Source organism: Dermatophagoides pteronyssinus, unplaced genomic scaffold, assembly GCF_027571235.1.
Source record: "Dermatophagoides pteronyssinus isolate colony J.1.1.1.1 unplaced genomic scaffold, Derpt_VIB-CSIC_2022.12 sq0005, whole genome shotgun sequence".
In the NCBI taxonomy this organism is placed as follows: domain Eukaryota; kingdom Metazoa; phylum Arthropoda; class Arachnida; order Sarcoptiformes; family Pyroglyphidae; genus Dermatophagoides; species Dermatophagoides pteronyssinus.
The window spans coordinates 2,836,731-2,864,312 of NW_027461529.1; the positions used below are offsets into that span (position 1 = coordinate 2,836,731).

The 27,582-nt window shown below is 26.9% G+C and overlaps 4 protein-coding genes across 5 annotated transcripts; 1 reads left to right on the forward strand and 3 right to left on the reverse strand.

Annotated features, from left to right (window-relative positions):
• The first annotated feature begins 996 nt into the window (after positions 1–996).
• On the forward strand, positions 997–5,023 carry LOC113794697 (uncharacterized). 2 transcript variants are annotated; one of them, XM_075820164.1, is made up of 2 exons: positions 997–2,289; positions 2,414–5,023. In XM_075820164.1, exons 1-2 carry the CDS (start codon positions 1,171–1,173, stop codon positions 4,856–4,858), a joined length of 3,564 nt encoding a protein of 1,187 aa, XP_075676279.1. In that variant the 5' UTR covers positions 997–1,170; the 3' UTR covers positions 4,859–5,023. The 2 variants fall into 2 exon arrangements, with proteins under 2 accessions (XP_075676279.1, XP_075676278.1); XM_075820163.1 differs by having other exon boundaries at positions 997–2,304; positions 2,414–5,022.
• An 80-nt stretch (positions 5,024–5,103) lies between these two features.
• On the reverse strand, positions 5,104–12,367 carry LOC113794674 (uncharacterized). Its single transcript, XM_027344802.2, has 6 exons — positions 11,296–12,367; positions 10,834–10,982; positions 8,250–10,776; positions 7,615–8,169; positions 6,767–7,546; positions 5,104–6,701 (listed from the first exon to the last, which is right to left on the reverse strand). The coding sequence occupies exons 1-6, from the start codon at positions 11,417–11,419 to the stop codon at positions 6,034–6,036; spliced, it is 4,803 nt and encodes a 1,600-aa protein (XP_027200603.2). The 5' UTR covers positions 11,420–12,367; the 3' UTR covers positions 5,104–6,033.
• Positions 12,368–20,544: 8,177 nt separating this feature from the next.
• LOC113794714 (tetraspanin-33-like) lies at positions 20,545–22,504 on the reverse strand. Its single transcript, XM_027344846.2, has 4 exons — positions 21,787–22,504; positions 21,411–21,713; positions 21,179–21,343; positions 20,545–21,109 (listed from the first exon to the last, which is right to left on the reverse strand). Exons 1-4 carry the CDS (start codon positions 22,327–22,329, stop codon positions 21,041–21,043), a joined length of 1,080 nt encoding a protein of 359 aa, XP_027200647.2. The 5' UTR covers positions 22,330–22,504; the 3' UTR covers positions 20,545–21,040.
• A 131-nt stretch (positions 22,505–22,635) lies between these two features.
• LOC113794698 (endothelin-converting enzyme homolog) lies at positions 22,636–27,380 on the reverse strand. The gene is made up of 10 exons (XM_075819914.1): positions 26,365–27,380; positions 25,970–26,296; positions 25,528–25,908; positions 24,609–25,464; positions 23,945–24,559; positions 23,698–23,884; positions 23,580–23,631; positions 23,274–23,463; positions 22,957–23,205; positions 22,636–22,900 (listed from the first exon to the last, which is right to left on the reverse strand). Exons 1-10 carry the CDS (start codon positions 27,240–27,242, stop codon positions 22,724–22,726), a joined length of 3,912 nt encoding a protein of 1,303 aa, XP_075676029.1. The 5' UTR covers positions 27,243–27,380; the 3' UTR covers positions 22,636–22,723.
• Between the last annotated feature and the right edge of the window lie 202 nt (positions 27,381–27,582).

Here is a 27,582-nt window from a genome sequence, read left to right on the forward strand (position 1 = left end):
ATACTTACCAACTTAATACTTAATAATAATGATGATGATTATAGAGTGAAATTGTCCAATTGGTTAGATATTGAAAAAGAAAGAAAGATGTTTAACATCTTTGCATTCAAGAAAAGAACACACACACATTTTACACATAAAATGATGATGATGATTAGATTGTGGTTGTGGCCATCATCATCATCATCATCATCATGAAAAACCAATAGAAATTTTTCTTTTCTTTATTTTGGCATCTTTTTTTTACTACTTCTACTGAATACTACTGCTGACATTACCATATTGATCGATCGATCGATTGATTGACAAACTAATTTGATTGATTGAATAGTTTTTTTTTAAATTTCTAATTAGAAGGAAAGAAATTTATGTAAATACAGTTAAAAATTTTGTTGTTGTTGTTGTTGTTTTTTTTATTGATAGAAAGAGAAAATTACAAAAAAAACAACATGAAATTACAAAAAAAAATTTAATAGAAAAATTTCATTGATTGAATAAATGAAAAAAAAAACAACAAAAACAAAAGATTATTACATCATCATCATCAATATACAAATGAACCAAAGATATTTTTTTCAATAAAAAAAAAAGCTTGCGCAGCAATGAAATGATCGCAAATAACGAGTCCTTCACAAATGAAAAAGAAGAAGAAAAAAAAACCGAAAGAGAAAGAAAATTTCCATTCCAATTTGGTTCATCATCATCATCATCGACGACGTCTAAAATCAATAGAGTTTTACAACAACAGCAACAAGTTTTTGCTGTGTTTTACATTTACATGTTGTTTGATTGGTTATATTGCATTTCGGCTATATTTGTTTGTCTCTCTCTCTCTCCCTTTCTCATTTCGGTGTGTGTGTAATTTTTTCATAAATAAAAAAGAATGAACATCCAAAAAGGAAAAAAAAAGAATGAATGGAATGGATGTAAAAAAAAGAGGAAATTCTCGGCTAGCAAGTCTTTTAAAAAAAAAAAAAAAAGTTTTTAGTTAGTTGAAATCAAAATTTCAGGTAGCCAGGTGATGTTATTTTGTTTAAATCTTGGTTATTGTTGTTGTTGTTTGAATCAGATAAGAAAACGAAAATAAATTCTTAACTGATTTGATTTTTGGGATTTTGGTGAACGAAAGGGTTAAGTGAATTTTTTGTTTCGTTCGTTCATCAATTAATAATGCAATCATTTCAAAATAATAATGATCATTATTATCATCATTATAATAATAATAATCAACAAAATGATCAATCGATTCAAACAACAACAACATCGACATCGACAACAACAACAATGACAACAACAACAACAACAACATTATCATCACCAACAACAACAACAACAACAACAATGATTACATCACATTATAATAATAATAATAATCATTATAATCATCAACATCAAAATCATTATCCATATCATAATTTAGATACAAATAATTTTTATCATCATCATCATCATCATCCATATTATTCATCAAATGATTATCATCAACAACAGCAACAACAATCATTAATTGATCATTATCATTATCAAACAAATTCAATTACAGGTAGTTCAGGTATTGGTTATAGTGGATCATATTTATATGATTCACTTTATCATCCGTCGCATCATCATTCTTCTTCACATTATCCATCAACATTTACAACAAATCTTACATCATCATCAACAACATCATCACAATCAATATCACCAACAACATCATCATCAATGATACCAATATCAATCGATACATATAATAATCATGATCAACAAGTGTTAAATTTACCAATAATAACATCATCTATGGCCACAACAACTACATCGACCATATCAAATTCTAATTGTTTAACATCAACAACAACAACAACAACAACAGCGACAGGGACAACGTCATCATCATCATCATTAACATCATCATCATTATCAGTAAATTCATCATATCATCAACATCGTCATATTAGTGTACAATTAATGGATATAACAATTTGGAAACGTTTTTGTGATGTTAATAATGAAATGATTGTTACAAAAGGTGGTCGTCGTATGTTTCCATTAATACGTTGTCAAATTGATGGTCTTGAACCAAGATCAATGTATTCGATTGTATTAGAATTTGTACAAATCGGTACACATCGTTGGAAATATTTAAATGGTAATTGGGTTGCCGGTGGTAAATCTGAACCACCACCACAAAATCTACAAACATTTTATATTCATCCGGATTCACCGAATTTCGGTGCACATTGGATGAAAGAAGTAGTTAGTTTTACTAAAGTTAAATTAACAAATAAACCAACAACACAACAAGGACAGGTAGGCTGGCAAAAGGTAAAATTTAAAATTACTGTTGTTTTTCTGCAAAAAATAAGAAAATTTTTAAAACTAAATTTACAAAAAAATTCATCCATTTTTTTCTTCCCCTCCTTACCTTAAAAAGGTTGTATTAAATTCATTACATAAATATCAACCAAGAATACATATTGTAAGAATTGAATCAACTGGATCAACAGTAACAACATCAACAACTGCATCATCATCATCATCATCAACCGCATCAACAACCGCAACAACATCATCAACGTCAACATCACCAAAATTAACAATGGATGCATTATGTGTATTATCAAAATCATTATATCAACAACACCAACAACAACATAATGGTAATAATAATGATGGAATTATAATTAGTGATATGAATGATGAATTTGTACAACAACCGAATCAACAACAACAACCAAATCAAATAACAAATATTGATAATTGTTTAGCATCAATATCATCATCATCATCATTATCAACAAATGATGGTACAAATTTTTATGAAACATCACAAGAATGTATTGATATTTTAGGAACAACAGGAACAGGAAAAAATAATAATGATAATAATAATTCTAGTAGTGGTAGTAGTAGTGGTATGATGATTATAAATGAAGATTGTATTAATTCATTTTGTGGTGGTAATAAAATTGTAACATATACATTTAAAGAAACACAATTTATAGCTGTTACTGCATATCAAAATGAAGATGTAACACATTTAAAAATACGTTATAATCCATTTGCAAAAGCATTTCAAGATATACGTGAAAAACCAAGCCATCATCATCATCATCATCATAATCATTATTCTTCTACAAGTCATTCGCATCATCATCTACAACAACAACAACAACAACAAAATCAATTATCATCATCAATTTATGATCAATCTATTCATCATTCGCATCCGCATCATCATTCTAATTATTCACAATCATATTATCAACAACAACAACAACAACAAAGAATTCATACCGGTGTTACAAATTCTAATAGTGAATCAATAACAACAACAACAACAACAACAAAATCTACAATAACAACAACAACAACATTATCATCATCATCACCATTATCAACAACTTTAGCAACAACAACAACAACAACAAATGCAATTACATTATCATCATTATTATCAACACCTACAATAACATTGACAACAACAAAGGCATTTCCAACAACAACAACAACAACAATACCAACATTAACAACAACAACAACAACAATGATTAATAATGATAATGATGATACATCCATGACATTATTATCGAATCCACATTCACATCATCATCATTTGCCGCATCAACCATGGATGATCGATAATCAACAACAAATCGATAACAATCATCATCATCAAACATCAATAATGGATATTGGTTATGTAAATCCGAATATAACAACACCAACATCAGCTGCTTATGGTTTATCATTATGGCCATCATCAATTCAATCCAATGATCAAAATCAATTAGATTGTCAATCAACATCATCATTTACTAATATAACACCACCACCATCAGCAGTAGCATCAGTAACATCATTGGAACAACAACAGCAAATTGAACAATTATATAATGTTCCGGGTTATCAATCAACATATCCATCATCATCATCATCATCATATTATAGTAGTGGTAGTGTTGATAATAATAATTATTCATCAATTGTTTATCAATATCCACCACCATCAGCATCAAATTCAACTATAAATCATCATCATCATAATCAAAGATATTCCGCAAGTGCCAATTATATTCATCATCATCAATCATCATCATCACCAATACCAGAATCTACATATTGGCCATCATCATCATCAACAACAACAAATCGATATGATAATAATAATATTGATGATGATGATGATAATTCGATTAAAAATCAAACATATTTTAATCATATAAAACAATTAAAACATCAAGATTATTATCATCAACAACAACAACAACAGAATCAAGAATCATCTAATTTATTAATTGATCATAAACATTCTACAACAACAACAACAAATCAATCATTATCTCATCTAACTAGATTATTAGGAACACCATTATCATCATCATCCTCATCAACGACAAATTATTTTAATGATAATAAACAACAAATTCAATCAGCAATGCCAATATCATCATGGAATTCCTCGTCTATACATGGTTGTAATCATCATAGCAATATAAATCAATGGAATCAACAAAATTATGAATATCCAACAACAACAACGATGATGATGATGAATGAAAATATTGTTGTTGATAATAATTTTGATTTAGCAAAACAATCGACAAAAATTGAAGAAATCGATGACAACGATGATGATAAATTAATCGATTTAAATAAAGAAGCAAATCCTGATGATAAATTATCATTAAGAAATAATAATAATAATAATGGTATGGAACAATTGAATATAACAACGCCAACAACAACAACAACAAAAACATTATCATCATCATCAAAAAGGCTTAGGGCATGCAATAATAATGATAATAATTTACTATTGAAACATGGCCACCACCATCATCATCAGGATCATCAAATTACCGGTGATGAAACGTAATCAATCAAATTACAAATATTCATTACAAATATAATTACAAATATTAAAATTTTTATTTACTGAAAAAGATAATTTATTTATTATTTAAAACAAAACTAAAAAACTAATTAATAACCATCACTATAATGATGACTAACAAGAGAAAAAAATTATTAAAGAAAATTTTTTAAAAAAATGTTTACTCTTTTTATGTCTTTTTTTTACCCAATCATTAACCCCTTCACACACCAACTCATTTTAATTAATTTAAAAAGAGAAAAAAGAAAAATTTAATTAAAACGAGTAATTGATAATAGGTTGAAAACAAAACGCAAAAAATTGATGCTAAATGAATAATTATTTTTTTTTGTTTCCCAAAATTTTTTTTTTTATAATTACAAAATAACAATATAGGGTTTCATATTTTTTTTGTTGTGATTTTTGATCTTGGTTTTTACCCTTTTTAAGTGTGTGTGTGATTCAGTGATATTCTTTATGTTTGTCTTGGAGGGGGTGACAAAAGGGTTAAATGATTTGTGTAGAAAAAAAATGACAAAAATATAGATAGAAGAAAAAAAACAGATTTTCAAAAGATGCGGCAATTTTGTTGTTGATGTGGATGTTTAAAAATGTGGATGCTAAAATGGATGTAACGATGATGATGCGGACCCGTGAATTGATGTAAGAAAAAAATCGCCAAACATGGGAAGAAAAAAAGAAATTACGTTATTTAGAAAACAAATGGAAATGAAGTGAAAAATTTGATGATTTTTGATTGAAATGAAGTGAAATTTTGTTTGTTTGCTTTCTTGCTCGATCTCTCTCTTACCCCATTTACTTTATAGTTTTTTTGTATTTTGTATTTTTTTTAGTTTTTCATTAATCACATTTTGGTAAACAATTTAAAATTATTATTATTATTTTTGAATATAAAATGGCTGAAATTTGTTTGGTGTGTTTAAAAAAAAAAAATATATTTCTGTTCTAACTAATCTTTGGCCCGAACAAAAAAAAATAAAATAAATAATGATGAATTTGTAAAAAAAAATAGTAATAGTAATGTGTTTTTGTAAAGAGAGAGAGAGAGAGAGAGAGAGAGAGAGAGAATAAAAGCAAAAAAAAAAAAAATATTGATAATTTTAGATAGAATTTTTGGATAAAACAAAATTCATGTTTGTTCATTTTCATTGATTGTTTTAAAGAATTGCCGTTGCAATTTCATTATTATTATTAGTAATTAGAATTTGTTCAATTGGTTGTTTTCTCAGTTGTTGTTGTTGTTTATCATCATTATTATTGTTAATGATTGTTGCTAATTCTAAATTTGTTGCTGCAGATGATGATGGTGATTGTTGTTGCTGCTGCTGCTGCAATGATAATGGTGATGATGATGATGGTTGTTGTTGTTGAAATGATGTTGGTGATGGTGTTGATGATCTTCTTGTTATAATTTGTTGCTGTTTTGTAGGTGTAATCGATCCAGGTATCGTTATTGGATTAGGATTTGTTGTCGCTGTTGTAACAACATTTGTAATTTGTTGACGATTAAATTGTTGTTGTTGTTGTTCTTGCATTGATAATCGTTTATTTCTTGGTGAAAATCCTTTTGGTAATGATTTTTTATTATTATTACTATTATCTTGACGATTTAAAATATCAACATTATTTGTATTTGTATTATTGCTGTTATTAATTTGTATAGGATTATTTGTATAATATTCACGTTCATAACGCATTTTAATATCTAATAAAACTTCTTCAACTTCACCCAATAATGGTCGTTTTGATGAATCACCTGTCCAACAACGTTCCATTAGATTAAAACATTCATCATCGAATATTGGTAATTTTTCTGGTCGAAGACCTGAATTATGAGGGGAAAAAATTTTAAAAAACCATAAAGAAAAATAATATTAAAAAAATATATACCTTTCTTAACAGCAATCCATAAATGATCTTTATTATGACATTGTTCAAATATTTGTGGTAATTCAACTGAACCAGCACAAATATACCAAAACAAAATACCAAATGCATAAACATCGACCATTGAATCATATTTACCGGTAAAAACTTCAGGTGCCATATGTATTGGTGTACCAACAATACTACCAGATATCATTACTTCGGATTTACAAAAACCCAAATCAGTAATTTTAGCACGATTATATTTATCTAATAAAACATTTTTCAATTTAATATCACGATGTATAAGACCATGATTATGTAGGAAACGTAAACCATGTACAACATCTAATGCAATCTGTAAACGTTGTAACCATTCTAAACCAGATTTCAGTCCAACATATAAATCACGAACCATACGATCCATAATTAGATAAACATATGATGATGCACCATTATAATTATGTTCAATAATTGAACCACGTATCTGTACAATACGATCAGTTTCAGGTAATGATCTTGTATAATAAAATTCCATTGCTAAATCATTCCAATGTTTATCATCACATATCATGATTGATTTTACAGCAATCCTGGAATAATTTCCCCAACTTTTTTTCGTTGAAAATACAACACCATATTGACCACGGCCAATTTCTTTACCCAATTCCGGTGAACCATATAATATTGCATCAATAAATGATGTTGATTCTAATGCTAACCGTGCAAATAATGGTGCATCATTTTTTCGTACCTGTTGTCGACGATGATCAATCTCTTTCAATCGACTAACCAATGTTGTTTCTGGAAATTTTCCGTTAAAAAAAATTATTATTAAATTTCAAAAAAATTTCAAAGAAAAACAAACATACCTAAATTAGCTAATGAACTTAAAAATGTTTCATGTGCTAATTTTAATTTTTCACGAAATTGTGTACAAATACATTTAGCTAATTTTGCTTCAGATAAATTATCTAATAAATCAGCCGATACTTTACGTTTCCATTCCATATCAATACGACATGTTGGTTTCCATGCAATGCTAAATAATAGGAAAAAATTTTTCATTTTTTCCCAAAATATTCTTAACATTGATGAACAACTATTAGCATTTATTTCAATTGAATATGCTAAATTCAATAAACGTGATAATGCTAAATCAATTTTTTCTTCTTGAACTCTTTGATGATGATATGGTAATTGTTGTTGTTGTTGATGATGATGATGATGATTATAATTATGATTACCACCAGCCATATTATAATGACCATTTATCATTTTATTATTATTATTAATCATTTTATCACCAATCATAACACCATGATGTTTATTATTACCATGATGACCATTTTGTAAATGTATAACACCAAATGAATCACGTCGTTGTCTATATTCTTCTAATTGTTTAAGACAACGTTGTAATGTACCTTTTGTGTTTAATAAGGAAAAAGTTGGTTGAGAAAAAAATTATTGATATTTAAAAAAAATCGTATTAATAAACACATACCGATAAAACTTTCACGCATAATATCAACCGAACCAATTAATTTAACGGCAATTGCACGATTTAATGTCATAAAAACAAAATCCTGTATTTCTTCAGCACATTGTTTAATTTCGGATGCTGATACCATTGGATTTGTATTGAAAATTTGATTACCAAATTGATATGATGCAGCTTGTTCCAAAATATCATCACGCATAAAATGTAATGTTTCACCAATTAATTGACGAATTTCTTCTTGTTTACGATTAGCAATACCCATTAATGACATATATAATTCAGCTTCTTTATTTCTTGCATATTCTAAACGTTTTGGTATACAATAATTTAGATTCCATGTCATATCGAATGCCGTAAATATATAGTATTGTATAAATTGATTATGAATTTCATTCAATAATGTTGCTGCAACAACTAAATTTGATTTCAATATTGAACGAAAAAAATCAACAAAATAACAAAATTCATATGAATGACATATGAAACGTGATGATACATCCATTCCATTTTCAGTATTATTTTGATTATTATGATTATTATTTTGATTTTGTTTTGAATATTTAAATGGACTATCATTTATTATATAATAACCATTTGATTGATGTTTTTGTCTACGATCCATTGGTGCTTGTAATGCAATTGTTGATGGCATTTCTTGAAAAAAACCCATCTCTCTTAATTGTTTCCAAATATATTCTGAACCTTGTAAATATGATGATTGTGTTTTATTATTATTTATATTTTGCATACTTATACTTTGTGTTCCGTTATTATTGCTGTTATTTGATGATGATGTTGTTGTTTGTGATGGTGATGATAATGTACATGGTGATGAATGTGTTGATGATGTTGATTCAGAACGTTTCAATGAAACTGAACCCATTAATTTTTCACCCAAACAATGTGTATTACGTCTTGCAGGTGGTGTTGTTTTTTTCGTTTTTACTGTTGTTTTTGATGTTGTTGTTGTTGTGGTTGTTGTTGTGGGATTCGTAATATTTGATATAAATTCAGCTGAACAGGAATCATTATCATCATTAGATTTGTTTTGATTTTGATTCATTAATTTAATATCAGCATTCATTTGATCAACAATCATTTGTTGTTGTTGTTGTAATTGTTGTTGTTGTTTAACATTTGAAATTTTCGTCGATATACGACTTGGCATTGCAGGTGGATCCATTGTAAAACGATACATATTTGATGATGGATAATGTGCTTGTTGTGTAGCACCATTTGGATTGGATGGATAATATGATGAATATGATGGATGTGCATTATATGGATAAACACCAGCAGGATGATGATGATAAACAGAATTAAAATCAACAATATGTGCAAAAAATATTGGTGTTGATGGCATACGATGTCTTAATTGTTGTAAATGACGACAATCAGTTTCAGTTAACATTTCATCTGATCGTTCAAAACAATATATTATTATTGGATTTGTACGGCTAAATGTTGTACGATATATTAAATCAAATGATTCAACATCAGGTGCAACACGTATTTGTAAATTTTTTTCCAATAATTCATGTGGTAATACAATTTCCATTGTTGTCATTTCATTAACATAATCAGTTTGGCTTAACATTTCATCTTCACCAAAATCAATATCATCATCATCATCATCGTCATCATCATAATCATCATCAACAAGATCATCATATGGTACAAAACTTGATTTAAAATTTATTGATTGTTTATTTGTTGCTGTTACTGTTGGCGGTGTTGGCGTTGGTGTTATAATTCCATTCATATCATTAACACCAACGTTGGCAATATCCGATTGTCCACGTTGTTGTAATAAAAGATTAACATTTTGTTGACTAGAATAACCTGATGAATGTCCATGACGATGACCATTACCATTTCCATTACCATTATTATTACCAACACCATTTTGTATCACATGGTTAACAGCAGCAGCTACTGCTGCAGCACCCGTATTTTTTGTTTGATTTAATTTAGCCGATTGTGGTCGTGATTGTTGTGTAGCCATTCTTACTTGATGATGATGATGATGATTATTATTATGACGGCCAATATTTGTTGTTGCTGTTGGTGCAGATTTAATTAATGAACAAGATGAATTATATGATAATGTTGTCGGTGTATTTGTTGATTGATCATTACCAGCAGAATCAAGACCACTTGATGCATTACTACCACCACTACCACCATTAATACCACCACGATCATTACCATTTGTTGTTGTTTGCATACCATTCGAAATTGATGACGAACGAATATCATTAGAATATCCACCTGATAATTCTGGATTTGATGATATTAAATCATCTTGTTCACCATTATTATTTGTTGATGTTAATAATGATGATTGTTGTTCATCTTGTAAAAAATCTAAACGTAAATCTTCAAATGATACAACTCTTTCAGTATGTAATGGTGAACATTCTAATAATTCAAAATGTCTTATACAAAATGCTAAACGTCTTTGTGTACCATATTGTATACGAACAGCACGTCTTGGTTGTTTATAATCCGTATCATATACATCGAAAACCTTTATTTTTTATTGGTTTTTTTAGTTTGGAAATAAACAAAAAAAAAAATTACTTACAGGTAAAAGCTCATAACCAAGCATATAATTAACAATACGAGCTTTTACACATGGTCGATTACCCATCAATACGATCGATATTGGATTATCCAACATATTACGTATATAACGTTCATCATCCGATTTTAATGACATTTCTTTGAATTTTTCTATTTTCAAACAAACAAAAAATGAATCAATTTGAGAACAAAAAAAAACAAATAAAAATCAAGAATTTTTTCCCTGAAAAAGAAACAAACAAGATGTCATCGTTTGTTGTTTGTTTTGAATAACCAAACAAAAAAGCGATTTAGTGTAACAAAAATAAGAATTGTTTTTCTTAATTCAATTTTAAAATAGGAAATTATATATGACTTTTAAATATATTTGAGTCATATTTAACTTAATTATCACATTTATTGTATGTTGATAATTCAATATGGAATTTTTTTTGAAAAAAAAACTAAATAGAAAAAAATTTACCTTTAGTAATGTTACGTTTTTGTAATGCATCATTACATTGGGTCAATGTTTCATTAAAAATTGCCCGTAATAGACGTTTTTTATCGTCAAAATATTCAGCTTCATAACGCATTTGTTGTTGCATGTTTGGTTCGTTTTTTTGTTTTTAATTCTTTTCAAAATTTTTTGATGAATTTTAAATATTTTTTAATGCGTAGAAAAAACGATAGATGGCACACGAAGCTCATGTGTCCAACAAAAATAAAAATTGCACACTTGCACGCACGCACACACACAAGGTGTACACGTTTTAATAAACACGTGTTTTTTTTAGGTTTTCTTTTTTACTTTGTAAATAACAATATAGAGCGTTTAAACCCTTCACTCCTTCGCAAGAAAAAAAAATGTTTAATTTAATTCAATCATAATCAAATAATACAAAACGTTTATAATTTTTATATCAGACAATATTGTCGATTATAATGGTGGTGATTGATCGATGATGATAATTGCAATTTAATTATATTCACCGAAAACATCATTTTCAATGAGATATTTGTGATGATTTTTGATTTATGTTTGGTTTAGTTTAGTTTTTTCGGTCACACTTAACACTTAATTAATGTCGAACATTATATATTCGGATATATTGTATCCGGATAATATTTTTGTTTGGTCGAAATATGACATTTTCATAAAACCATTTTCGTTTGTTGTTGATGAAAAATTGATTTACATTTTTTTTTCTGTGTTGAAATTTTTTTCGGATCACACACAAACACACACAAAATACACACACACACCGATTGCAAACAAACAAACAGAAAAAAATGCACCGATCAAATTTTCAAAACCTGAATATTATTAACAAAAACCAAAACAAAAAAAAAAATCGCTTTCTTCGCTACGTTTTATGTTGTTTTTTTTTGGTTGATGATTTTTCGATCGTTGATGATGATTGAATGCGAATTATGTTGTCGTTTTTTGTCTATTTCAATATTTTTTTACTTTACTTAACTTTTTTGTTTGTTTGTTTGTTGGCCGTCATCAAGTCAAACTCGATGGCTCAAGATTTTGCTCCTTTTTAAAAGCTCTCTTTTTGATTCGATATCGATATCGATCGATTGATAAATATTAATATCAATCGATTGAATTCTCAATTATCAATATTTTGTTGATTGATTACTGTATCATCAATTAATACCACTATGACAGATTAGTCCAGTGCACACACACCATATAATGCACAAATCTTTCATTTATTTGCGTTTTTCTGATTTTTCTGATGATGACAAATTCTTTATCGCCATTATTACTTGTTGTTTGATAATCTCTTACTTTTCTTCCATTCAATCAATCAATTTGATTGATTGATTTTTTTTCTTCATTTCTGTTTCATGTTTCTAAATCCAGACAAACAAACAAACAAACAAACAACGAAAAATTATTGATAATTTTTCGTTGTTTGGCCAAATCAATACAGGATTCACTCTTTCATTTCGTAACCAAAAAATTATTGAACTTTAATTTTTTGGAAAAAGAAAATCAATCAATCAAAACAAATCAAATCAAAGGAAAAAATTGCAAACACATCAAACATTGTGTTTGTTATCTGACAACTAGAGAAAAAAGGATTCCAGATACCAAAATCTACTGAATGAAATTTTCCATTTTTTTCCCATCACCACTCAGTCATTATCAATATCGGTAGCTGATGAACATTTGAATGAAAATTGATTGTTTTTTTTTTTGTTTTTTTTGTTTTCTATAGAAAATTACAACTCAAAAACCAAAACAAACCAAAAAAAAAAAATTTGACAAAATTGAAAATGAAACAAAAATGAGAAAAGTATAACCAGTGTAACCCTCAACTTTTTTTCACAGGCATATGATTCATTAATCGTTTTTAGAAGCGAAAGAAAAAAAATCAAAAATCAATTCAGGTTGATTGGCCGATTTTTTTTCTCTCCCAAAAACTTTTTCAATCGAAAAAATATACACGATTAGATAAGGTATGAATTTTGTGTTTGTTTTTGGTATTTGGTTTAAAAAAAATAACCAAAATTCTTATCACCAAAGTTTGTTTTGGTCATGTACTTTTCCAAATTCAAAATAAACATTCAACATTACGACAACAACAACAACAATAAAGCAAAAAGATTGTTCTACAAATTACTATTATTCAATCGAGAAAAAAAAGGTTTTTTTCTTCTTCGATTCAAAAAAAAACATTCATAATTTTTTTTTATATTTGAAAATTGAAAAAAAATCAACCAAAAAGGTCAATGCCAATGATGAGCAAGAAAAAACAAAAACAAAATCGATCGATCGATCGATCGATTGATTAGAAACAAAATTCATCCATTTTTTGGTTGTTGAAAATATTTGAAGGTTGAAAACAAGTGACAGTCGGGAAAAATAGCGATCAAGCAAGCAATTGAACGACAAAATCAAAATCGAAAAAGAAATTTTTTTCAGTAGCAAATTTTATCATTTTTCTTTTTAACATTTTCTTATTTTCATTATCAACAATCAATCATGAAGAAATGTATATAAGAAAATCAAAATCAATCAATCAAAAAATCGAATATCAAATCAAATCAATCAATAATGGTAGCAATAAAATGATGATGAAAAAATAAAAAAAATTTGATCAAAGTCGAGATTCTCTTTGATTGAATGTTTTTTGTTTTTTTAATAACTTTGTGCCGGATCAACATATCGAGAAACGTACAAGAAAGAATTAATCAAATGATTTTTTTATTATTATTAAAGTTTTTCATTGAAAAAAATGAATCCAAGAATTTCTCAACATTTTAAAAAATTGATAATTCTGGATTTCCAATTCTTTTGTGTGTGTGTGTAACCATTGGTTATGAATGAATATTTCCTTGAATTTTTTTTTTCATTGACAAACATAAACGAAAATTATTAGTATATATACTTGAACATTGAACTTGAATTGAGATTTTCATATCAGAAATTTTTTTTTTGTTGTTGTTGTTTTTGTTGTTTTTGCAAAAACAAAAATGTCATTAAATATTTTTTTTATATATATAATTTATCCATCCGTTTGTCCGCACTTACGCATCAAAATTTTCAAAAATAACAACAACAACAACGATGATGATAAAATATCAATATGAATGTGTATTTTTGATATCCAAAATTTTTTTTCATTCAGTTTTTCTATTGATTGATTGATTGATTGATTGATTCTTTAATTATATTGTTGTTTTGTTTGTTTTTTTTCAAATTTTCATTAGTAAATTAATCGATCGATTGATTGATTGATTGTAATCTTTAACCAAAAAATTCATTCATTCAGAAATAAATCATGTGTGTGTTCAGAAATAAAGTGTGTTTGTTTGTTTTGTTTCCGGCCAAAAATCTAGACCATTAATAGAAACAAAATACCAAACACACACACATTGAATCTGGTCATTGACCAGATTTTTGATTTGTTTTCATTATCAGTTTCTTGCTCGCTCGCTCTCTAGTATTTTATCATTATATATTTCAGAAAGAAAAAAACTTTTCTTTTAGTTATCGGACACTACTAAAATATATTGTGTGTGACTCCTGTTGTGGTTGACTCTTCGAGGTACTTTTTTTTGGAAGAAGAAAAACAAACATAATGATAATATTTAATCAAATCAAATGTTCCAGACATAGACAGATAGATATTTGAATCAAACATCAATAGCCTATGGTTGAAAACAACAACAACATTGATGATTTGAAAATTTCAACAAACGACATTAACCCCTTTTTTTCTTTTCTTCATTTAATTTCAGTCTCTAATCGTCTAAATTCGGTAGCTGTTTTTTTCTGTTGTTGTTGATTTGATTGATTTGATTGATTGATATATATAGTTCAATGATTGATTTGATTTGAAAAAAAACCATACATAAAACTTTGTTTGTTTGTTTGTTTGGATCAAAATTCATTGACAATGATTGACATTTAGGTGTTAATAGGAGAAAAAAAAGATTCTATTTGGCTAGATGTTTTCCTTTTACTGGGCTACTATGTTTTGGCCAAAACAAAACAAAACAAAAAAAATCGAAATTTGAAAAACTTTTTTGAACAACATTCTTTTTCATTCTTTCTTTTTCGATGACAACCAATTGGTTAACGAAAAGAAAATCATTATTACATATACATTGGTTGGTGTGTGTGGACATTACACTTTTTTTATTTGAAAGAAAATGATACGACAACAACGACGGAAAAAAATTTTCTATTGATAAATATCGATAGAAATCGATTTTTGGAAATCAAATGGGGATTTTTTTTCACTCCTTCTCTTGGATGTGTTAAAAATTATTATCCACGTACACCCCCTGTAAACATCGATTGATTTGATCAAAAAAAAAAAAAAAAATCAAGTGCATTTCCGATCAATAAAAATATACATTTTTGTTGATTGATTGATTGATTACTTTGTTGTTGTTGTTGATTAATAATTTTGACGAATTGAAAAATGAAAAAAATCAACATGCATGCATAGGAAACATGTTTTGTTCATTTTTTTATTGACAGCATCAATCAATCAATCATTTTATTCGCTAAAACGGTAAAATTTTGCATCAAAAATTATACGCATCATTTTCGTTTTTCTCAGTAATTCCGTTCACTATTTTTTTTCATTTCATTCAAATATTGATTGATTGAATATCAGAAAAACAAATCAAATCAAATATTTGATATTGTTGATGTTGTTGTTGTAATAGTGTCTCTCTCTCTCTCTCTCTCTCTCTCCTTGGTTATGTTTCACATTTTCATTATCAAAAAACAAACAAACAAATTTTTTTTGGAAATAAATACCCTTATAGAAAGAGAAAAATCAATAGTTTTTTTTAACACTAATAAATATATTAGCTAATCGAATTCGATCAATTTGATTTGATTTGATTCAATTTGATTTGGTTTGGTTTGTTTCTATTTATTCATTCATTCAATCAATATTTGGATGAATATTAAAAAAAACATAAACAACAAAATGGTGGCCAATGTTGATGTTATTTTCATAAAAATTTTTCGATTGATTTTTTTGTTTTCCAAAAATATTTTTTGGTAAGACTAGTAGCACTTGGTTTATATAAAATGTACATTTTTTTTTCTCGCACTCATTTTTTTTAATGGTTTTTTCCTTTCAACAAAAAACACTTGTTGATTGAAAAGAAAAATATGATGATCACATCACATGAATCGAATCACCCTCGATTGATTAATCAATCAATCAATTGATTGATCGATCGATCAATCGATCGACCCACCGACCAATCGACCGATCGACCGAACGAACGATGATCTGAATCCAAATATAAAACACATCATCATCATCATCATCATTATCGTTATCAAATCGAGAAGAAAAAAAAATAAACACTTTTTCTTCAAGTAAAGACATATCAAGCGTTTGTTTGTTTATTTGATGTACCAAAAACAAGCGAAAATTTTTCCCGAAAAAAAAGAAAGATTCTTCACGAATTTTCGGGAATTTTTCCCCAGGGTTTAAACAAAGAAAGGAAAAAATGTTTAATAAAAAACAAAATTATCATTAAAAATGTGCGATAATTAGTAATTGTGTGATATGCAATGCAAATAAAAAACAAAATGGTATGACATTGGAAATGAAATGATTTTTCTTCTTCTTCTGTCTATATATGATTGTTATCGGTTTTTAGTTTTGAAGGGGGATGATGATCAGTAAAATGTAGAGAAGAAAAAATCCGATTTAATCCACATTTATCCGAATTTTTTTAGTGATATGTTTTTCTGTTGCTGTTGGTAGTAGTGATGATTTTGCATTTTTCTCTCACTCACCAACTAACCAGGATAATTTTAAAATGATAATTTGATTTGATTTGAGAAGAAAAAAAGTGGATATTTTTAGAAAATTTGAAAAAAAACAGAAATGATGAGAAAAAAAAGGTAAACAGAAAATACAGAAAATTCTGAATAATAATAATGTCAATGGCCCTGTATTTATGTAATTATGTTTGTTTATTTTTTGCATTCAATCAATCAATCAATCAATCGAATCAGATCAATCAATCAAAAAAAGGAAAGATTTAATCTTGAAAATCCTAAGATAAAATTACCTCCTTTTTTCCTCGCTCAAGTAAGCAAAACACTGATAGGGGTTTCACACTAGCAGCAATGTGAATGAAATATTTCAAATGCAATATTTCACTACATTTCAGCCTTATGGACTGAAATATTGCATTTGAAATATTTCATTCACATTGCTGCTAGTGTGAAACCCCTATGATGTAAACACTGTAATGATATTTCATCAGCAATTTTGTTATTTTTTTTAAAAATCGATTAATCGATTAATCGGATCATTTTTCAAATTGATTTGATCATCGATGAAACTTTTTTTTGTTTTGTTACTTAATGAATTGATTGATGGATGGGGGGAGAATGAAACAAATCAAAAATCGATCGATCAATCAATCAATCAATTAATCAATAGGAACAAAAAAAAAGTAAACAAAATTTTGACAAAATCGAATGATTTTGTTTAACACTAGATCAGTAGTTCAGCATTACATTGTCCTGAACATTAACCTTTTTTTTCTTCTTCTCTATTTATTTGTTTGTTTGTACTATTCCTTGTATTTTAAATTTCAATTTTTCTGGGTTACTATATTATAATCAATGATTTTTTTCTCTGTTTTAATGATGTGTGGGCGGTTGATTGATTGATTAATTAAGTGTTAAGCCAGTTAATATTGTCTTTTTTCTGTTTCCTCAATTCAATCATCATCAAATCTAAACAAATGGACAGACATCAATCAATCAATCATCCAATCATTAACAAGAAGAAACCAGAGAAACAAAAATCGACCAAAAACAAACCAAACCACAAAAAAAATTTGAACTTTGTACATCAATCATTGATCATCATGACCAAATTATCTTTTATAGAGAGTGTTTAACAAAAAAATACAAAAATAAAATATATAATCAAAACAAAGGACGTCCCATCCGTCAACAAATAGACAATCCTATCTGCAAGAGAGAGACATAAACAAATTTTTGTTTTTTTTCTTCGTTGTAGAGAAATTGAATATATAGATCGACAATTGACCGAATAAATTCAAATCAAATCAAATCAAACCAGCCAATCATTGAATAAAGATGAAAACCAAAAAAAAAAAAAAAAAAGATTTTGAACTTTGTACAACCCGCAATGTGAATCGAGTGTTGAAAAAAAAGAGTAAAAGATTTTCTTGAAAAATCTGATGGGTTGATGCCATTTTTAAAGCAAGAGAAATTGAAATTCAAAGAAAAATTAAATTAATTTGATTGATCGATTCATCGATCGATTGATTGATTGATTGATCTAAATAATAAGGAATCAAAAAGTCAAAACTAATTAGGCGCCATTTATGTGTATATTTAGTACGTTTTTGTCTTGTGATTTTCATAATAATAATCATCAAAAAAATTTTCAAATTAAAAAAAACGAAACAAGAAAAAAAAATGACAAATTAAAATGTGATTTGAAACAAACCAACAAAAAAAACCGAATCGAACCAGTTTTAACCGAAAATTTGTTGATTTTTTTTTCTTTGACGAACCAAAAAAAAACGAAAAGTTTTTCACTCACTCATATCTCTTGTATTTGATTTGAATTGATAATGATGATGATGATGATGAGTGCATCATCGAAAGTTTACCAGTTTTTTTTGTTTTTGAATTTCATTGATTTTTTTTCATTCAAATTCACGAGTATTATTATTATTATAGAGCTTAAATCGATCAATCAATCAATCGATCGATTGATCGATGATGAATACACACATGGACCATTATTGATTATTGATTAATGATTTAATGCAACAACAACAACAACAACAACAACGATGACATAGACGACAAGTTAGCAGCAAGTTTCAAATTTCAAACAAACAAAATTTTCTTATTTTGGAAAGTAGAGAAATTCAAGATAAAATATTTGCCGCCATTTTTTTTTGATTTAAAATTTTCTAATGTCGATGTTGTTTCAATCTTTTTGCATCCTAGCTCTTCCTTTTTTTTAACCCTTTCACCATTCAAATCTTATGACCAAGAAAAAGATTTTGTTTTTCAACTTGATCCACAACATTTTTTTATAAATTCAATGGAAAAACTGTACTGATGTTTTCTTCATTTCTTTTTTCAATGCCATTCATATAAACAAACAAACGAATGAAATAGCCTCGTGCCTCCTCTATAATTATATCATTTTCGATTCGTTAATGGCTTCCATTTTTGGGGAGCAAATGTGAAAATAAACTTTCTTTTTTCTGATTTTGATTTTGATTTAGTGCCTAGTGATAATGAAAAAATAGAAAAATGAAAATCTCTCTCTCCATATTTATGGATGATGTTGATGGCAATGATGATCTTCATGAAAATAAATCCTAAATATTTTAACCCCCTCCTCCCTTCCAAACAAAAAAAAAAATTGAGAATTTAAGAAAAAAAAAGAAAATTTCTTTCCAATTTCCGGATCAATTATGTACTTAAAAATTCAAAAGTTAGAGAAAAGAAAAAAAAACCAACATGTATAATGAACGTGTTGATAATGAAGAGAAAAAATGAAATGAAAAAAAATTGATAACCTTTTTTTTCGCAATTATCATTTAATACCATCGATACCATCGATATCATTATTATTATTAACTGTGTATATTGTGTGTGTGTGTGGATAAACATCAATTTGAAAATGAACTCCCAAATGAAATGAAATGAAAAAAAAATAACATCATTAAAGATGAATAAAATGATTATTAGTATTTCAAACGAACGAACTAAAAAATCAAATTGAAAAAACAAAATGAAAATTTGATCATGATATATATTTTATTGCCCAAACCAAAACCAAAAAAAATCATTATTTGATGATATTCTAACCAAAAGTATTAAATTTCATTGTCGTTTCAGTGTGTGTTAGTGTTAGTTTTTTTTTGCTTCATATTACTCTTTTACGATTATAATTGAATGAATGAAATCAGAAATCAAAAATGTACAAATTTGATAACGAAGAAAAATGCGAGAAAACAAACAAAATAACGAAAAAATGAATGAATCGATGAATAATTTCAATAAGGATGATTTTTTTTTTTTTTTGAAAAAAAGTTTAAAATTTATGAATCATTTTTTGTTTCCCTAATTGATTAATCAATCAATCAATTAGTTGATCGATCGATCGATCGATCGATCAATCAATCAATCAAAAAACTGATGATGACGAGGATTTTACATTCATTTAGGATCTGTCCTTCAAAATGATGATGATGAAAAAAAAAATTTTTTTGAGGAAAAAATTTGAAAATTTAAATTTTTAACATTGAAATTTTGTTTGGTAATTGATTGAATGATGATAGAAAAAATCTTTGAATCTGGAATTTTCTCGAAATTTTTGTTTGTTTGTTTTCAATCAATCAATCAATCAATCAATTCACTTTAAATAAACAAAAACGAATTCGTTTTTGGTAGAAATGAATGAATGAATCGATAATTTTGTTTTGTTTAAATGAGGGTATTTTTTTTCTGATTGATTGATCAAAGTTTGTCGTATAGAAAGTTAGTGATTGAAAAAATCCAAATTTGATAATTTTTTGATATGAAATTAGTAGAATGAAAAGGGTTAATTTTTTTTTGAAAATTGTCATTTTTTTTATTCAGATTCAAAAAAGATTCTACTAAATGGATAACATAAAGAAATTGGCCAACAATGTTTCGTTTTGTTTGTTTTAATGATTTACATCCAACGTGCACGTTGTGCAAAAATCTGTCCTTGCAATGATCGTGCTAAAAACATTGCAAATAACTTGAAGAAAAAGCAAAAATTATTAATTTTGTAAGAAAAATATTATTAATTAAAAATGAATGAATATACCTGTGCTAATGCAGAACCAAGACAAATAATTGCAACTAAATTCATATTATGATCAACTAATTCACTAATTGCTTCAACACAACCACGTGTATAAACATATTTATTGATTTCGATTACCGAACTTAAATTTTGCATATTATAACCGCACATTGTATCGATTTCTGTCTGAAAAATTACAAAAACAAAAAGAAATTAAAGTAAAAATTTTCTTCTTGAAAAATATTTTTATTACCTTTAAATTACGACAACAAGAATATGGTACAGCACAACGTTCCGAACTAGGATTAAAATATGTACAATTAAAATAAATATTCATTGACCAATCTTTATAACCATAATCCGAAATGCCACAACATTTAAATTGTAATTGTATAATATCAATAAGATTTTGTAAATTAGTATCTTCACGATATTTTGTAATCATATCTTTCGATAGATGATTTTTTAAAAAATTCAATACATTTTGTGGAAATATAAATGCTAAACTTGATATTATTATTTCACCGACAAACAATATTAATAACATTAATGAATACTGGGAAAAAGGAAGGAAAAATCAATCAATAATGAATAATCGATGAAAATTTTCAAATTTGAAAAAAACTCACCAATTTAATAAGGCAAAGATTTTCACGTAATGCACCTAAACAACCCATTAAACTCATTGAAAATATAATCGTACCGGATAATATTAATGCAACCGATATATGTAGGAAAAAATCAAAAATATTATTCAATTTAAATAGATTATATTGATTATATTCTTCTAAAAATGACCAAACACCTAATGATATTAATGTTGTACCGATTAACCAAAACAAAAGATTGAAAAAAAATAATGAATATTTTACAAATAATGATATGAATGTAAAATCATCATCCAATAATGGTGGACAATGATGACAATGATGATGATTATGGTGATTATGATTTTGATGATGATGACTTCGATGTTGACGAATACAATGTCGTTGTTGAATAGTTGAAACATTTGTTTCATCATCAAATGATCTATTATGTTGATGATGATGATGACGATTTTGACCACAATGATTACGACGATAATGTCCACGTTGTTGATGGTGAGGATTATTCCCTTGATGATGATAACGATTAATCATTATGGTTCGGGTTGAATTATTTGAAGACATTTTTTCAATTGGTTTCAACAGCGATTTGGTTTCAAAATCAAATCAAAACAATCCAAAACAAAAAGAAAAAAAAACGCTCAAAAGTTCAAAGACTTTAACAACAACAACAACACCGACTCAGTTGATATGGAATAACCGTTCCGTTTTTTTTTTCTGGAACTTTTTTTTGTTTGCTCCCGAAATGATTAATATAGGATTTTATATAGCAAATCAAAAAAACTTGGACTATTAGCGCCATCTTTTATCGAACAATTCAAAAAAACATGAAATTTTTTTTTAAATGTTTTTTATTAATCAAAAAAAAAAATAATGAAAAATAAATTAGGTAAAAAGAGAAAAGAAAGTTGACAGTTTTGATCCCCAAATTCCATTGTTTTTTTTTTGTTTTGTTTATTTACCAACTTTCACAACGTTTTGCCGGATTCATAGCCGAACCAATTGGACAATTAAATGCTTTTGCAAATGAATCTAAATTACTTAATGCACCATTTACACGATATTTTCCCGGTGAATGAACCGATTTCGATATACGCATGCGTGTTTGTACATGTGTACTAAAACGACACCATTTCTGAAAAATTGAAATTGAATTGATCGATTAAATGTTTGAAAATGAATGAATATTACCTGTGCAAATGATATAAAAAATAACATATCAATAGAAAATTCGGGTAATTCTTGAATTCGTTGCATATGTATCGATTGTATCGATTGTTGTTGTTGTTGTAATTGACCATTGGTTACATTTGATGTTTGTTGATGATTATTATTGGTCATTGTTGATAAACGTTTAGATGCTTCTTGATATGCATAATAAGCAGCCTGTATACCAGCTAAATCACTCATATCTTCTTCAAATGTACGCGTTCCATCAAGCTAATTTTTTAAAAGGAGAAAAAATTAACAAAATATTTTTTCAAAGTAATTGAATTGAATAGAATTACATGTAAATCAGCTTCTTTATCATAATAGCTTGTATATTGTGATACAAAACATTGTGCTTTAAATAGATAATCTTTTAATATATTCATATTCCATGGTGGTAATAATTGATCAAATTCACTATAACGTGGTGTTACGGAATGACCCATTTCATGACCAAAAAATGATCCTAATGATGCATAATTTAGATAACTGGATTTTTTGGGGCAAAGAGAATTTTTGATTTTTAAAACACTTTATAAACAAACAAATAAACAAACAAACAAACAAACAAACAAACAAACAAACAAACAAACAAACAAACTTACAATGGACGATCATCTTCATAAAATGGTGGCTGTAATAATCCCATTGGAATAGCTTAAATTTAGTGGAATGTTATAATTACAGAATTACAAAATTAAATTACAACCAAAAAAAACATACTAATAATATGTCCAACATAATCATATGTAGCACCAACATGTAATGGTAATGGATCCCATAATAAACTTTTATTAATTTGTTCACCAATTTGTGATAAAAGATGTAATATTTTTAATTCCTGTATTTTTGAATAATATTGTATTAATGTTAATGTAGAATTTTTCTTCTTCTCCGGTATTGTATAATTCTGTTGTGGGGAAAAAGAAATTTTATCATTTTTAAAAATGAAGTTTTACAAATATCATACCAAAATTGAATGAAAATTTTCCAAACTTTTATCATCCATTATCCAATCAGGATATCCAACATTGATATTAATTTTTTCAACTTTTTCAATCAATTCACGTTTAGGTTCATCGATCCAATTTTTTTTTCTCATCGATTCAATAAATGAATTTTTAACCATTTCAATAATTTGTCTAGCATTTGTACGTGCATTTAGTGGTAAATATTGTTCAGCATAAATTCTTGTCATCAGGTATGGTATTGATTGTAATAATGGTTCCAGGCATTGTTTTTTAATTGCTTTCAATCCTTCTCTTGATTCGGTGCTGTAAAAATTTTGCTGTATATCAATAAATGTTTGACCACCAAATTGATAACCAATCAAATCGATAACACGCCAACCAATATAATTGGATATAATTCGTTGATCAGTACGTATTAATAAACGACTTAATTCAATTAGATAATGTACATCGAACATTAATTTGGTTTGCGCAAAACTCGAATCATTCATTATACGATGTTGATGTTGAATGTTATTCAATATATAAAGCCAATCAATTTCCTGTATTAAACAACCTAATGTTTCCATTTTTCTTTGTATCATAAATTCTGGTCCCATACTTTTTTTAGCAATCTAAATTCAATTGATTAATTAATAATCGATTATCATTCAAAATACATACATTGGCTAATTGTTTTTCAAATTTAATCATTTCCCAAATTTCATCCATTGTTTCATTTTGATAATTTTTTGCACCAAAATGTATGGCTGTTGCAAGTATATAATTTGCATATGATTCTAAACGATTCAATTTTACTGATAATAATTTCCGATGTGATACAATAAAACCACCACTTTTAATCATTAAATATTTAATCTGTTTTTCATCAATATTTGATTCTAATTCAATAAATATATGATCATTATAATTATTTATTATTTTATCAAAATATTTTTCCCAGCGATATTGTTCATTATCAAATTTTTTTGTTAATAATGGCCAACCACCAATATTATCTAATATTTTATTTAAAATATTTAAATCTGGTTCTTTTGTTGATAATGTTATACATTTTGTATACATTTGACGAATATTCTCAATCATTAATACGTTATTATCAGATATTTTTAATGTTGGTAATTCAATTGATGCTGTGGTGGTGGTTGTTGTAAAATTTTTTTTCATTAATAAATTTTGATCAACAATAAGTAATTTTTCAAAATTTTCTTCAATTTTTAATTGTACTTTAACAAAATTATCATATTCCGATCCACCGTTTGATAAAAATTGTACAAGATATTCTAATAAATGTTTACTTTCCCAACCATTACAAGCAAAATCATAGAATGAATCACATGGATCAACAGTACGATTTATATAGGTATTTATTTCGATACCTTGTTTTGAACATTTTTTTGTTGAACAATATGATTGATCACGATCACGATCAATAAATGTTGTATCGATTATTAATGTTGAATTATTTCGATACAGTGATGATGAATCCTTCGATTCAATCGGTATTTCATTTGCTTTTCTATCGAAAAAAAAATTTGAAAATATTTTTTTTTTTGTTCAAGAATTCAATTCAAAATCTTACATTTGATCACCAGTAGTGTTTGATCCTGTTTGATTAGATGATATTATTGCTGTTGTTGTTGTTGTCATCGTTGTTGTTGTTGTTGATGGTGATAATTTAGTTTGTCGTTGATAATTTAATGGACATGTTTTATTACGCATATAATCACTAAAATAAACAGTATGATTTTGATCATTTGAACAACGGAAATTTTTCACTCGTAAACGATAACGTTCAGATAATGTCCATGACATACGACAACCACATTGTAAATTAAAACAATGTCTACCAACATCGATAATATTTTTAATATTTTCATCTAAAAATGGACGAAAAATTTCTTCCGGTAAATGATTTAGATTTAGATTACAACCATTTAATCCTAGATGAATTTTTAGGGGTCTTTTTTTCAATTTTAAAAAAGAAATTAGAAAATTCAAATACAAAATTAAAACAAACAAACCTTTTAGCATCTAAAAATGATTCTGGTACAAAACTTGTTGAATTTAGATCATTATCAGTTAAATCAATCATTAATGTTAAATTTGATGATTTATTCATACGAAATGCATATGGATGAATGAAATTGATTTGATTTTTACTTAATGATAATTGTTCTAAATGTAATAGATCAGCAAATGCATCAGTACCGATTGAACGAATATTACCAGTTGTAATTTGTATTTCAGTTAATTGTAATTCATGAACATCTTGTTCATTATTCGATAATGTTTCATTATTATCAGTAACATTATTATTTATTGATTTTAAATCATTTTGTGTAAATGCTCTAGAAAAAGGTGATAATAATGATAAATTAAAAAAGGAACATTTTTTACATTAAACAAACAAACAAACCTTTCAGGTATTTCAGTTAAATTATTTTGATAAATAATCAATTTTTGCAGGTTGATTAATTTCCGTATTGAAGCAAAAAAATCAAATCGACCATTCGGTTCGGAACTTAGATTTGTACCATAAATAAATACGGTATAAATATATTTTTCCGTATCCAAAAATGTATTACGATGTAAATATGTTAATTCACTACCACTTAATAATAAATTTGAAAATTTTATACCATTAAATAATTTTTCATCTAATTTTGTTAAATTTCTTAAATTAATATAAATAGAATCAAAATATTGTAATTCCAGTGGTATCCATTTTGCATAATAAATAAATGTATTTTGTAATTGTTCCGAAGCTGAACCAGATATTGTTGAACCACCACCTCTACAAATTATTTCTTTTTTATTACTATTACAAATACATGGTAATAATATATGATGATCATCTGAATGTGGACATTGTTGTTGTTGTTGTTGTTGATATTGTTGATGATGTGATGATGCGGAATTGGATGCTGAGGAATGTTGTACTGATTTTGATGGTAATTCTAATGGTGGTTTTATTTGATTATAATTTTCATTTGTAATTATTTTTGAAATAATTATTTCATCATCATCATCATCAAACCAATTATAATTTATTAAATTAAAATGTTGTTGTTGTTGTTGTTGATGATGAATTCTGTTATTATACAATAATGCTGCTGATGTTGATTTTGTTTCAATAATAATAATTATTATTTGTAAAATAACCAATTTCCAAATAATAATCATAAATGTTTGATTTTGTTTAAATAAATATTTGATTAATGAATTTATTAAAATCATTTTTTTATGATTCTTAGCAATTTTTAATGTTGCCATCGATGATGATGAAAGTGTCATGATTCATTCAATCATAACATAACATAACATTTTCATTCAATTCAACTGGTTTCATCAATTAAACAAAACAACGGTGCAAATCAGAAAAACTTTTTATTTTTAGAAAAAGTGAAATTTTCATAAGCCACGACATCAAACATTTTTGAGTGAAAATCATTATTATTGTACTATAGTGATACGATATTTGGATAGATAATTTTTTTAGGCGTTTACATTGATTGAACGAATCTATATCGGGAAACAAATTTTGCTCCCAGATAACAACGAAATCACCAGAAACCAGAAAAAAAATCCATGAATGAAATGAAAATTGAAAAATTGGGGGAAAAATCGTAAACGA

What these genes read in the sequence shown, in the direction of transcription:
- LOC113794697 (XM_075820163.1), top strand. Translation starts at nt 1,171, where the DNA reads ATGCAATCATTTCAAAATAATAATGATCATTATTATCATCATTATAAT. An exon ending in GACAGGTAGGCTGGCAAAAG is followed by an intron (nt 2,305 to 2,413) that starts GTAAAATTTAAA and finishes TACCTTAAAAAG; the next exon opens with GTTGTATTAAATTCATTACA.
- LOC113794674 (XM_027344802.2), bottom strand. Translation starts at nt 11,419, where the DNA reads ATGCAACAACAAATGCGTTATGAAGCTGAATATTTTGACGATAAAAAA. An exon ending in TATGCGTGAAAGTTTTATCG is followed by an intron (nt 8,170 to 8,249) that starts GTATGTGTTTAT and finishes TAAACACAAAAG; the next exon opens with GTACATTACAACGTTGTCTT. An exon ending in AAGTTCATTAGCTAATTTAG is followed by an intron (nt 7,547 to 7,614) that starts GTATGTTTGTTT and finishes GAAAATTTCCAG; the next exon opens with AAACAACATTGGTTAGTCGA.
- LOC113794714 (XM_027344846.2), bottom strand. Translation starts at nt 22,329, where the DNA reads ATGTCTTCAAATAATTCAACCCGAACCATAATGATTAATCGTTATCAT. An exon ending in ATCTTTGCCTTATTAAATTG is followed by an intron (nt 21,714 to 21,786) that starts GTGAGTTTTTTT and finishes CCTTTTTCCCAG; the next exon opens with TATTCATTAATGTTATTAAT. An exon ending in CTTGTTGTCGTAATTTAAAG is followed by an intron (nt 21,344 to 21,410) that starts GTAATAAAAATA and finishes GTAATTTTTCAG; the next exon opens with ACAGAAATCGATACAATGTG.
- LOC113794698 (XM_075819914.1), bottom strand. Translation starts at nt 27,242, where the DNA reads ATGACACTTTCATCATCATCGATGGCAACATTAAAAATTGCTAAGAAT. An exon ending in AACACTACTGGTGATCAAAT is followed by an intron (nt 25,465 to 25,527) that starts GTAAGATTTTGA and finishes TTTTTTCGATAG; the next exon opens with AAAAGCAAATGAAATACCGA. An exon ending in AAAATTTTCATTCAATTTTG is followed by an intron (nt 23,885 to 23,944) that starts GTATGATATTTG and finishes TCCCCACAACAG; the next exon opens with AATTATACAATACCGGAGAA.